This window comes from Lissotriton helveticus, chromosome 9 (genome assembly GCF_964261635.1).
Source record: "Lissotriton helveticus chromosome 9, aLisHel1.1, whole genome shotgun sequence".
In the NCBI taxonomy this organism is placed as follows: domain Eukaryota; kingdom Metazoa; phylum Chordata; class Amphibia; order Caudata; family Salamandridae; genus Lissotriton; species Lissotriton helveticus.
Genome location: NC_136070.1, coordinates 18115342 through 18128270, shown reverse-complemented (window position 1 = coordinate 18128270; position 12929 = coordinate 18115342). Strand labels below are relative to the sequence as shown.

Sequence of the window (12929 nt, the reverse complement as noted above, 5' to 3'; positions counted from 1 at the left end):
CTAGTTCACCTAAATATTGAATATCTCCTTTCAACCACCAGGAGATTCTGTGCATATTTCTGAAGCATCATAAGTATTACAAGGAATTCTAGAATCAACGCTATCGCTTCTTGGAAAAAACACACAAGTAACTCAGACCATAACCTGGAAATTCCAACTGCAAAGCTGAAATCTCAGACCTTGTAAATAATTCTGAACCAGAAGTTCAAGGATGCCTAGTATAAGGAATAAACAAAGACACACCGGTATATGAGGAAAAACCAGCAAAAAGGACAAAAAACAAACCCGAACATAGGCAACGAAACAGGGAAAAATCGAAAAAATGCTGGCGATAAAAGCAAAAAGACTTAGGAAAATAGCACTAGTAACAGAGTAAAAGCCCACAATAATTTGTCTTCATGAAACCTGGCGTAATGGTAACTTTTGTTATAGACTCTTTCTTTGTAATCGACTCCTGCGCACACAGGATCTAAAGGGCACGCAAAAGGAGGACTTGCAACTCTATTGTCAACCGAATTTTCATGGGATTTTGAGATCCTGCCCCTTTTCCATTAAATGCAAAAGGTATCCAGATTAATTTTCCCCAAAACTGAAAATTATCAAAGATTCTCTTTTCTTTTGTTTAACATAAATGTTCCTCCTGGACAACAACACTACTTAACCAGAAACCAAATCTTTGATTCAATTGAAACCATTCAAGGAAATAGAAATAATGTCAGCAGGGCATTATTGGGGGGTTTTAATGCTAAAGTCTCAAATGCTAATTTAGCTGTACGTGAGTCCCTCTGGAATATCTCAGTTGAATCAATGGATAACAATAAGCGGCGGGGTGCCTCCTGACATACCAGCTACCCCAACTAGAAAAGGAATCAAAGACCCATTTATCATTAATTATGTAATATCCACTTATGACTTATTCAATGTTTTTGAAGAGGTCTGTGCAAATTTCGATCAAGGTAGCGAGCACGTAGCTTTGCTTATGAAAGCCGCCCTAGAGGTACAACAACCAGTAAATTAGGCATTCGAGGCGGGAAATGTTAACGCACACATGGACCCAGTGTGGGGCAAAATATTCTGGAACTTGGGGAAAATCAAAAAAGACAATCAGCTAAAAAAAACACTATCAAAATCTACATGGAGATAAGAAGGTTAATCCAACGATTGAGGCATTATTTTGATGTATGTAAGAAAAGTTATCTCCCAAAGTTTCAATAAAGAACTTCATTTTAAAAATCTAGGAAATAGATCTCAATCATCTTGCCAGATACAACGTAAGAAGTGGCCCCGTCTTCACTTTTCGTGGAACACTAGGAATTGAGCCATGGATCTCCACAGGGCTCCATTCTTTAAAGCTCTTTCTGTTCAATCCCTGTATGTGACCCCTGGCAGCATTACTCCACCAGTCAAGGGCTGCAAGTTCCACGTTCAATGAAGACATGCAGCTCATTTCAGCTTCCCCTCCATCAGCCACTGATTGCAACTAACAGGCATCCACGGTGTTGTATTGTCTTCTCACATGCACTGTTGGATGGGGATACATGTTCTCAAACAAAATCCTAGTAAGACAGATTGTCTTAACATCATTTTCTCCTGTAAATAGGGCAATGGTACCCGCTGCCTCCTAACCCGCTGTGGGCTCCACACCAGTTCAAACTAAAGAGGTCTGGAGTCTAGACAACAAGTTCGACTCAAAGCTTCTCTCCACCCCACAGATTTCTAAAGTTGTTGCCATATTCTGTTTAATTGTGAACTCTTACACAAATCCTTCCATACGTCTACAAAAACCTTTCTATCCCCACTGTGGATGCGCCTATGCAGATCATGCTATACCAGGCACACTCTTTCCAGCTTTGCCTAACTAACATCTACGCCGCCTCCAACTGGTGCAAAATGCGGATGCTAGGATGAGTCCCACAAGCCTGCTCTCAGCCCCTGAATCTTTACACCGTCCACACATTTGAGCCAGAATTAAGTTTATAGCCCTGGCTACTGCCCGCAAAGCAATACACAACAATCACCCAAACCTACTGCCTAAAAAATATCTTCCCAACACACCTTCAACTGGTTCGTAGATCAAGAACAGTGACGTAGAGAGCATTCTTTATTTATTTTAAGGTTTTATAGAGCGTGAGCCAGACTAGTGAGGGTATCAGAGACCTTTACAGGTTTACAAGAGGCATAGGAGGAGAGGATATCTAAGCGATACAAGGGTTATGTACATTATGTACAGGCTGCAGAAAGCTCTCCCACCCTCTCAGGGAGCAGAACAAATATCTCCTATGTTTTAGAAAGTAAATAAATGCATGGCTTTACAATATGAAAATGTTAAACGCTGTTTAGCCCTATCAGAGATTATCTAACTCTTGCATCTTTCAGCATCTCCTAGATTTTGTCCGATATTAAGAAACCCTCCGCTGCACCAAGACACTTCTGCGAAAATGGGTACGTAAATAAAATGAAAAATCAGTAACATAACTTCCAGCCCTATATAACGTTAGTTTGTTTTCAAACTAATAGGAGATTGTTTTGTAAAGGTGCTCCAGGATTCCATGAACAAGTGGACTATTCATAGTTCATGACAAACACTAAACACCGCATGATAGAGGCAGGACGTTAAGGTAATCCAGAAAAAAGCAGCAGGTTAAAATAATACAGAGAAGCAGGGAAACGTGGGGGTAAAAAAGCAATGAGGGCGGGCATTCAGATAATGCTCAAAGCAGCAGCATGCTCAATCTACCAGCAGAGGCAGGGTACTGGGCTGCAGCGGGACAGATAATGCACAAACATTACACAGAGGGTTCAGCGAATGCACAAACTGATGCAGTGATTTGATATAATCGATAGAAAGAGGCAGGAAAACAAGCAGGACTTTCATATAATGCCTTGGTGGAGGCAACCCTCCTGATGGTGCACAGAACGGATACAGGCACATCACACCTTGATGCGGGGGGTCAGTGTCACTCTGTGTAGGGGCAGGTAGGTCTTCAAGACGGATCCCAGATCCATCACCCGCTTCCTGCCTGCTCTTACCTGGAACAGCCACGGTGTCAGGATGCGCAGGGGCGGAATCAGCACCGGGGGTGGTGGAGACGTCTGGTTGTCCAGAGATATTCCAAGATTGTCCCGGATCTGCAACAAAACGAAAGGTAAGTTATAAAATGGCCGCCGATCCTAGGGGTTAAGGTTTGTGGGGTCGGTCAGAGATCTGAGGATCAAGAACATCAGAAGAGCGGGCCGATGTATGTCAGATCATCGCAAAGCTTGAGCCGCCATATCCTTATAGCAGAGTGCACCTACTATGCTCACACTGCACCCAATTCATTATTTACGGAGAATCTCTGTGGCCAGCGCTGGCAGAAATGCATGCGGAGACACCGGGGGCAATAATATTTTTACATACTGCAATGTCCATTGTGTATAAATATGCACAGAATGAGTGACAACCATTGGGGCGAATAATTGCATAGTTCAGGCAACACGTAGAGTGACATGCACAGGCGTGGTCACTAGGACAGGGGTAGCACATGGGTGGGAGACATAAGAGAAGCAGCAACAGATAGGCTCACATTTTGTAGAAAGAAAGGATGCTGGACTTTTAATATTTGGAAAAATGTATTGCGTAACGCAGGACAATTCAGAATCAGAATGTGAGCACTTTATTCACCTCCTTCTCTCCGTTTATTCATGAGAATGTGCACAAGTGTGTGTGGCATAAGTATGTGTGTGCATAAGTGCGCGGGTGCATAAGTGCGTGTGTGCATAAGTGCGTGTGTGCATAAGTGCGTGTGTGCATAAGTGCGTGTGCATAAGTATGTGTGTGCATACATGCGTGTGTGCATAAGTGCGTGTGTGCATACATGCGTGTGTGCATAAGTGCGTGTGTGCATAAGTGCGTGTGCATAAGTGCGTGTGGCATAAGTATGTGTGTGCATACATGCGTGTGTGCATAAGTGCGTGTGTGCATAAGTGTGTGTGTGCATAAGTGTGTGTGTGCATAAGTGCGTGTGGCATAAGTATGTGTGTGCATACATGCGTGTGTGCATAAGTGCGCGGGTGCATAAGTGTGTGTGCATAAGTGCGTGTGTGCATACGTGTGTGTGTGCATAAGTGTGTGTGCATAAGTGCGTGTGTGCATAAGTGCGTGTGTGCTAGCCGCACATCTAAGTACACGGGTGCGCTGAAGCGTCTGTGGCAGCATATCCCTGGACCGGCATGTCTATTTATGGTCGTGATAGTTCACAAATGCCAATCATCTGGGTAAGTGTGACTGTGATTTCCTTTCGATGTCTGTAAACGAGCCACAGAAGGAAAGGAAACACAGTGGCTTGCAGGTATGCCGCGGGAGGAAACTGTGGACTTCTGCAGATGAGAGTCCTGCCTTTGGAGGTAAGAAGCCTTCCCATGAGGAGTGTCCACCACCATCCTAAGGAGCATCTGGCAGCGCTGAGGGGTGATAGCAGATCTACCAAAGCCCAATACAAGCCCTTAATGAACAAGCATTGGCATAGCCAATAGGTCTCGCCTTTGGGACCTTATAAGTGTTTAGCCATGCAACATTTGACGTGGTTGCACCAAGGATATTGTGCTGCATAACTAAATACTTAGAAGGTCCCAAAAACGAGACCTATTGGTTATGCCAATGCTTGGTTTTCTCTCTTTCTTTTCTCCTTAGGTTCGTTGTATCAATGTGACCCTGCAGGCATAGTAATGATGTAACAGATAATTATGTGATCTGTTTTATTTTGACTGATTGTATCTTTTGCTTAGTTATTATTTTTCTTTTCTCTCTTTATGTTAAAATCCAATAAAGAAATTTAAAAAAACACGGTCTGGACCGATCACTTCATACAACGCGTCCCCAATCCGACAAGAACACAGTGTTGTCATTAATCTTGAAGAGTAAAAATGACATTGGCCTTTAACATTAGGTCAAGAAGTAGTGCTGCTGTGTTGAATTCCTGACACTGCTGAGAGGAGGGACTAATATCTCGCAAACTAAACAGTTTGCGAGCAAAAGCTGAGACTTCAAGGTTTAAGTACCCTCAACAGATACCCTGAGCTACTGGTCAGAAGAACCTCAACGCTTATAGATGACTTTATTTACAGTTCTGCGACAAGGTATGCCGTCAACGCCATGAGACACGTGTGGTCTGTATGTTACGAGTGTACTATAGTCAATGGCACTTGTACTCCGGTAGCAGGCACATTTTGAGAGCGTAGCCTGCCCACCAAACTCTACAGACAACCTCTGGTAACCTCACTGAGCTCTGCCATTCGCTGCCAGGTCCCTAGCCTTGCACCCCTCACCATCCTCAATGCAACTGGGTTCCAAACATCTATATTTTAGCTCTACAATCCTGCTGGCTGCTTACTTTTAGTTGTTATAGAATTTCTTTTGTCGGTGCATTAAATTCTACCTCTCTGTCAAAAGACAGAGCTGCACGCAAACTTACCGTCTATTATCGTCTGCAATGTTCCAGTCTTCATCTCAGCTATTTGACCATAGTGGTGCGCCAGGGCTACAACGTGAATATTTGTTTTTTTATGGTCTGCGAGTTAAGATGTACCGAGATGTGGCGCGGGTGTAGAGCATTGAGCGTTTACTATTTCTGGCCCACTTCTCCACCAGAGGCTTTCAGTCCTTCTGGAGTGAGATCACTTCATCCCCGGTGAAAGAGCTCTCGGCTCCCTCCCTGTAGAGGGGCCACCAGGCTGCCTACCCTGGTGTGAGCGTACTGTGCCCCAGCCTGTGAGGAGGGGGCATGTTCTGCAGAACGCCCCACTTGCATGCTTTGGACACCTGATGTTGACTCACCTTTGCCAGATTCTGCCACAGCTCACACAGGTAATCAAACACCTGCGCGTGGATCTCCGGGTTGGCAATGTTATTGACGTCCCCCAAGATTCCCAGCATCCTCCGCCACATGACGGTGGAGACGTCGGCGTGCCAGCCCGTGAGGCTGCCCCCCGCCATCACGCTACAGCACTCCAACTGGAAGTCACTGGTCTCTACAAGAGGGGAAGAAAAGGAGGCGGTCAGATACATGGAGAAGAGGGGAGAATGGAATGAGATGAAGTCACCATTGCAAGGTGATAAGTGGCTTAATGTGGCGTGAGACTGCCAGGAGGGGACTGGGGCTTCCACAGAGTGCAACAACAAGAGACTGCATTGGTATGAGAGTGTCTGACTGTGCTGAGGTGGAAAGAGACCGTGAGGGAGTTGAAAAGTCTCAATGAGGTGAAAATAGAATGAAATGTCAGCAAAGCGGTGGGTGGACATTCTAAGAATGTGGTGTTAACGTAAGGTAAAAAGTCAGGATCACGGGCTGGGGTGGCGAGAAAAAAAGTTTTAAAAGTGCAATACAACAAGATAAGTGGAGGTTAGACTGCAAATAGGTAGAGACACAACCATAGTTATACCAACATTTTTTAAACCCTATTAAAAATAAACGACAAATAATAAAAAAAAAAAAATCTTCTCTCGTCAAAAAAACAGGCCATACAGACAATCATAAACCCTCTTTAATGGCCGCTGCTCTGAAGCAACGACAAAGTGAAGTGGGCTCCTAAGGGCCGTCTGAACCATCTGTTGAAGCATTCGCGCATGCAAATCTAGGTTATAAAATTTGGCGAATGTATGGACTGGCCTCAAGTAGTGGTTTGTGTCAGCAGGACAGCTCAGTAAAACCCTGGTCAGTCAACAATGGGCCTTTTTTAGAGTTTGGGGAGAAGATACTCCTTCACAGCAGCACCGGAGGGCCCTCTCCTTTATACTGAAGTTCTGTCCGCCTCATTTAGAGTCAGGTGGAACTGAAGTATGTCAGTGACAGAGACTACTCCGGCTCCACCGCTGACATACTCCAACGGACCAACAGAGGAAGGCTCATCGGAGGTTTGGCCATTAGTCCGTCCAGAGTGGACAAACAAATGGCCAGGATTTATTTCACAAACTGACATTCAAAATGTGTCTGCAAGTGAAAGTAAAAGCATTTCAATGCCCCGTGAGTCATGGGGAAAAACTTCCATGGCATGGGGGGTCATTGTTTTATTTATTTTTTTCAAAGAAAATCCTGCTTGGAATTTTGTTAATAGAAACAAAAAAAGGATATTGAAAGTGTGCCGGTTGGCGCCAACATGCTGAAAGAGCCGTGCAGCACACTTTCAATACATTTTCAGGAACCACCATGACAGAGCTTCCTGCCAATGTAAGAGATGTCCGTGTGTCGGCGGACAGCTCTAAACTTAGAGGGCGGTTACTCTGAAGTCTAAAGCAGCCCCTAGTTGTGGATCTGCGAGGGGTTTGAATCCCAGCAATGTCGACCTCGCCTTCCAACCGTAGAAGGATGGAAAATGTAATTTCATTCATACAGGTAGTAGCGCCACATATTATTTACAGTACGGAAGTGGCAGACGTGTGGTAAGAATCTCCATATTGGAAACAAGATATTGTTATTGTTAGTAGCATAACATGGCTCAGTAATGATGACAAACTAACAGATTTGGTTTGCAACCTTCTTCCTAATAGAGAGGATTCAAGGCCTCGCTAGGAGGTGTTTGTAAGAGTTTTCGTCATGGAAATGAATGCAAAACACTATCCATCTCTCATTTACTTTGGTGCAGGAGCCTTTACAGTCAGACCAGCCTATGAAACGTTGTGTGCATTATCGAATGTCTATAGATATATGTATGTAGAGCTTCAACGTTCATATAACACGTAATGTATACGGACATTGCTCGCCAGGTAAAATAGGAGTAAAAAAAACAAATAAATGCACCGCCTGATGCAAATGGAAACCTGATTTCACAGTAGAGAGGAAAGACAAGTTTATGATATTAGAAGAAATATCTTGAAGGCTCTTCCACAGAGCAGGACTAGACTTTATTCAACCTCTGAACAGATACTGTATACATATTTCACAACGCCAAGTTCCAAAGAAAATATAGCCTAATTCCAACTTAGCATAGGTTTAAAGGAAGGTCCCATACATTTGGTAAACACTAGGCTTACATTTAAAGCAGGATATGTCTCCTAATGGAGATGAACACTACACAAAAAACAACTAAGAGGTTTCTGATTACAGGAATGACAAAAACATTGAGAAGGATCATTTCTTACTGCAGCAAGATCTGACAAATATGCACAGAACAAAAGTGAACGCCTGAGTGCAGGAGTGATTCTGCTAGCATGGCAGCGCCATGGCATCTCAGTAGGCTGTATCCTTTCTTAAACGTTAAAATTCAGAATCTTTCAGTCAAAAGGTTACAAATTCTGGAGGGGTGCGTCCCTTCTTTCAGTATTGGCATAAGGATAGGAAGCAGCTTTGAAGTTAATTGATGTTGCATTGCGATGGCCGACAAAAAGATTAGCCGCCAAGTGAAGACGCCAAAGAGGCTGCCATTAGCAAAGCGTAATGGGGCCAAGACTATGAAAGGCATAAGACATGTCTCAAGGTTCTGGAACGCCTTGCATTTGTGTCCAGAAAAGAAAGTTAAATCAATGTCTTTGGCTTCGGGATCAACAGAGCTGCTCTGGTTCTTGGAACATGGGTGTGACGTTCAGAGAGCCACCGTTTCTACTTCACAAACAAACCAACATCTGATCTCTCCATGAATTGAAGACACTCATTCTGGCTCTTCCCAGAGCACCACGAGTAGAGTTTATGTAGTGATTTGCTCCATATGAAAGCATATCTTTAGAGTCCAAATCCACAAACTTGCAGTCATGTACCACCAGTGACGTAGTATATAGTCTTTATGTGTCCTCATTCGGTACTAGCACTGACATCTGTTGAACCATGAATCCGGAGCAGGAATCCTTTCTGAACCGGAGTTACTCCTCTGAGTTCCAGTCTGCTGACATGGATTAGAACCCTTCTACTGCTGCTGAATCTAGAAGAGCTTCTCATCTTTGAAGACCCATCCGGGATGATCGATATCGCTGCTTCTTCCTCTTAGAAAGGCATGTCACTTGTGAATTCCCTCCCAGGATCCAGCAGCTATGGGGCCTTGTAGCTGCTGTTTGAGGACAATCTTAGCATTTCTATCCCCTACTGTTTGGTGCCATTTATAAATGAAATAGCCCTTTAAGCAGCCTCAAATCATCACAAGCAACGTGTAAGTAATTAGTGAAGCCCTATGGCGCACAACTCCGACTCTAAATAAAAACCCTTACCTCAACTAATAAGATTTTACCACTCAACCTAGAGCAATGTGGTAAACACAAAACCCGAAAGAAACACTCACAAGTCGAATCAGACTACTGTCTGCAATAAAAATGTTAGAACTGTGAGAACAGCCAATGGGTTAAAAGACCACACTAATAGTGGGGGGATCAAGCCATGCAAATGCCAATGACTTAACCTGGTATTCAGAAACAGAAAATGCTGAATGCAATTGTTACATAAAGCACCTCCAAACTCCCTCTTAGACACTGCCCTTGAACGACAAGCAACTCTTGTGAATCAGTGTAGGGAGGAGGAAGGATCCTCTCCTCCTTCGCATCAACTAGTCATCCGCAAGAAGGTGAATAGAAATCCATTTTCTATAGAGTTGAGGGGTTACCACCCCGAGGCACTTGGCGAACCCTGTCCAAGACACCAAAAAAGCAAGAAAGAGTCCCCCACCTAACACCTGAGAAACATTCACTGAGAAGGATGTAGAAGAACACACAACTAGGGATTCCAGACTTATCAACAGAGCCACCGGTCTTCCTCGATGGGAGGAAATATCTGCTGAAGAGACATCCTACATTTTCTTGGCAGGAGTGTGGTCTCATGGGACATTCTCACTATTTTCTTTCAGGCAGAACACTGGACACTACAGGGTGCATAGACAATGCAGAAAACACACTCAGACCAGCTCCAAATCATCCCCCCTTTCACCAATTTAAAAAGATTTTCAGTGTTTCCATGAAAAGTATGGTGCAGCAATCCATGGTCCACCAACAGCACACAACTACATTAAATGTTACTTCTACATCATCAATGTCACCCTGAATTAAGGAACGCGAAGGCTTAAACAGCAGTTCCAGTTCTGAGGTCACTTTCTCGGAAGAAAAGTTTCACCTACTTTAGAGACAGCTGGTACAAGTCGTCTTTGTGTTCCGTGAGGGTGGGGTCAATGTCCAGGATGGATGAAGTGGACTTTAAGTTGGGTGAAAGATGGGGCTTGATGCTTTCAAGCTACATATTAGGGCAGATCTGGACTATCTCTTGCTTGTTGTTCTTGGCAAGTAACAGGAATTGTGTTACGGCAGAGTTGCCCTTCTGGTAGGATCTGGATGAGGATCAGGCAGCGTGCGGCTTTGGATGTCTGCAGCGGAGCAGCAGAGGTATACATCATGTGCGCATAGGAGGATGTTACTTCTGTTTGGGGCTAGATATTGAGGCTAAAATGACAGGGGACAAAATGAAATCCAGAGGGACACCTGGGACAGTAGGGATCTTTGGGGGACTGGAGGTGTCAATGTGAATGAACTTATGTTAGGTGAAAAGGCAGGAGAAGGAGCACAGAAGGAGGTTCCCAGACAATCCCCTTCAAGACTTCGATATATGGATGAGATGGTCAATTGTGTTCAAGGTAGCGGAGAGGTTCAGCGAGATTGGGAGGCGGCTGTCAATCTGTGGCCAGGGGAGCCTCATCTACCATGTGTAAGGTACCCGCCTCTATTCTATACTGTGACCTGAAGCCCGACTTGTAGCCTTGCAGAAGGTTGTTGGCAACTATGTGGTCTTGGCTTTGCACAGATTGCTTTTTCAATGACTCTGCCAATGAAGGTTAGGTGAGCGATGGGCCCGTCATTGGCAAGGTCACAAGAATCTAGGGTAGGTTTGGGGATCTGTGGTCTCCTTGAGTGCTTCTGCAAATATGCCCTGAGTGAGGGTGGGATTGACTATCTTGAGTAGAGTTAAGATGGCCTCTCCAGAGAGCTCTGCTGCAGGGTTAGAGTAGGACATTTTCATCCGAGGTGGCTTCGAGGCAGAAGAGTAGGTCAGCAGGATCTATGAGAGACGGGCTTTGAAGGAGGATCGTTGTGAGACACTACAAGCAGGGGTCGGTCTATGTGGAGAAACAGGCTTGGTGAACTTGCTTGTATTAGTTGAAGTGTGGGTGTTAATATGATTTTCCAGAAAGTGTTGAACTTCTTTAGTAGGGTTTTAACACTGCACTTGGAGGCGGCAAGGTGAGAGGTGACTTGTACTGGCAGTAATGGGACGGACCGGCATCGGGGCATATAAGCTTATGTTTTCATGGCCTCACATGAAATGTTAAGCACCCAGGCCACAGGGCTGACAGGCCTGCTGTAGGGATACCTTACAAATATTACATGCAGAGTTAGGGGGACATGGCACACAGTGATGTGTGACATGTTGTATTCACTTTTGTCTGCACCCAGACACACATGAACTGCTGCCACTGCAGGCTGTTTGGTGAGGGTCCCTTAGGGTGGCACAATGTGTGCTGCAGCCCTTAGCACCCTCTTTAGTACCTTGGGCCCTAGGTACCAACTAGGGACTTAGAGGATGGTAAAGGTTTTGCCAAGTGGGGGAAACAACTGTACAGTTTTAGGAAAGAGGTCTGGCACTGGGGACCTGGTAAGCAGGCACCCAGTGCACTTCCTGTCGAAATTACATAATTTACCATGCAAAAAAGGGGGTGGCCATGTCAAAATGGGCTACTTTCCTACAAGTACAATCTCTAGACATCTCCAGATTAGATTACGGGAGTGCCACTCCTGTTGGCCCAGCCAAAGTAAAGTTGGCACAGTTACAGGCCATACTGAACTCAGCTGCCAGACTCCTAGCAGGATCCAGGAGAATCAAACACATCACTCCAGATCTAAAACATCTAAAAAGGCTTCTGTATGAAGCTAGAATCCAATTGAAGATTGCCTGCATGACGCACAAAGCCCTTCACAAGAACACTCCTTTCTACTTGGCCCAAAAACTCGAGCTATCCAAGGATAGTCGCTCCTTAAGAAGCACTGATGCCCTACTACTGAAACCTCAGAGGTTCAAAAACAAGAAAACCTAAAACCGTTCTTTCTCCGGCCTTCAACACTTTACCACCTGAAATCAGGACAAGCCCCTCGACTGCCTACTTCAAAAAAGAAGCAAAAAAGCTCTTGTTGCATAGCTTCCTTCGCTAGGAGACTTGATCCTGCTTCAGCTTGGCTAGCGATGGGTGGACTCCCGTGGATCTTTGAACTGATATGCTTAATGATTGATTATATATATATATTTATATATTTTGAAGGTTTTATATAGCGCGAACATGACCCTTGCGGGTATCAGAGTGCTTTACAAGTGAGGTAATTAAACAAAAGAGACAATGTACAAAAGAAACATAGTATTTCAAAATAAAGTCTTATGTTCCCGCTGGTTGTTCTAAGAGTCCCATTCAATGTTCAAGTAAATTTCGACATGAGAAGAGATTTGACTTCTCTTTTGAAGTAGGCGGTTGAGGGTTAAGTCTGGTTTCTGGGGGTAGTGCATTCCAAATCCTTGGAGCAATACCAGAGAAGGCGCGGTTATATGTTTTCTTCTTGGCAAATCTTTGAGGCTTTATAAGAAGGCTGGTGGCACTCCTGGATGATCTGTTTCCACACGAAAGCTCCAATTTCTGGGTCAGATACATTAGGGTGTTGTGATGTATGGCTTTATGCGTCATGCAGGCGATTTTTAATTTTAATGTTTGGAGAACACATGTGGGGTTGACCAGGTGGCCGCTCTCCATATGTGAGCTGGTGGGATATTGCCCAAAGAGGCCATTGTTTTTCTCTTTTCCCATTATGTATGACTTGATTGTTATTTGTACATGGCTCGGATACCCGGATGGGCCATGTTCACACTATAAAAAACCCAATAAATAAATGAATGGTTAAAGAGACGTCACTGCCCGGAGTCCAGTTCCTTCTTAAGGCACTGAAG

General features: G+C 44.5%; 1 protein-coding gene across 4 annotated transcripts in view; it reads right to left on the bottom strand.

Moving 5' to 3' along the window:
- The window catches only part of RALGAPA1 (Ral GTPase activating protein catalytic subunit alpha 1), a 575362-nt gene that overhangs the window by 268756 nt on the left and 293677 nt on the right, over positions 1-12929 (bottom strand). For all 4 annotated transcript variants that reach the window (XM_078659361.1, XM_078659359.1, XM_078659360.1 and 1 more), the window contains 2 exons: positions 5816-6009; positions 3031-3129 (listed from right to left, as the gene is read on the bottom strand). In XM_078659361.1, coding sequence (XP_078515487.1) covers positions 3031-3129; positions 5816-6009 — 293 coding nt within the window. The remainder of the gene's footprint in view (positions 1-3030; positions 3130-5815; positions 6010-12929) is intronic.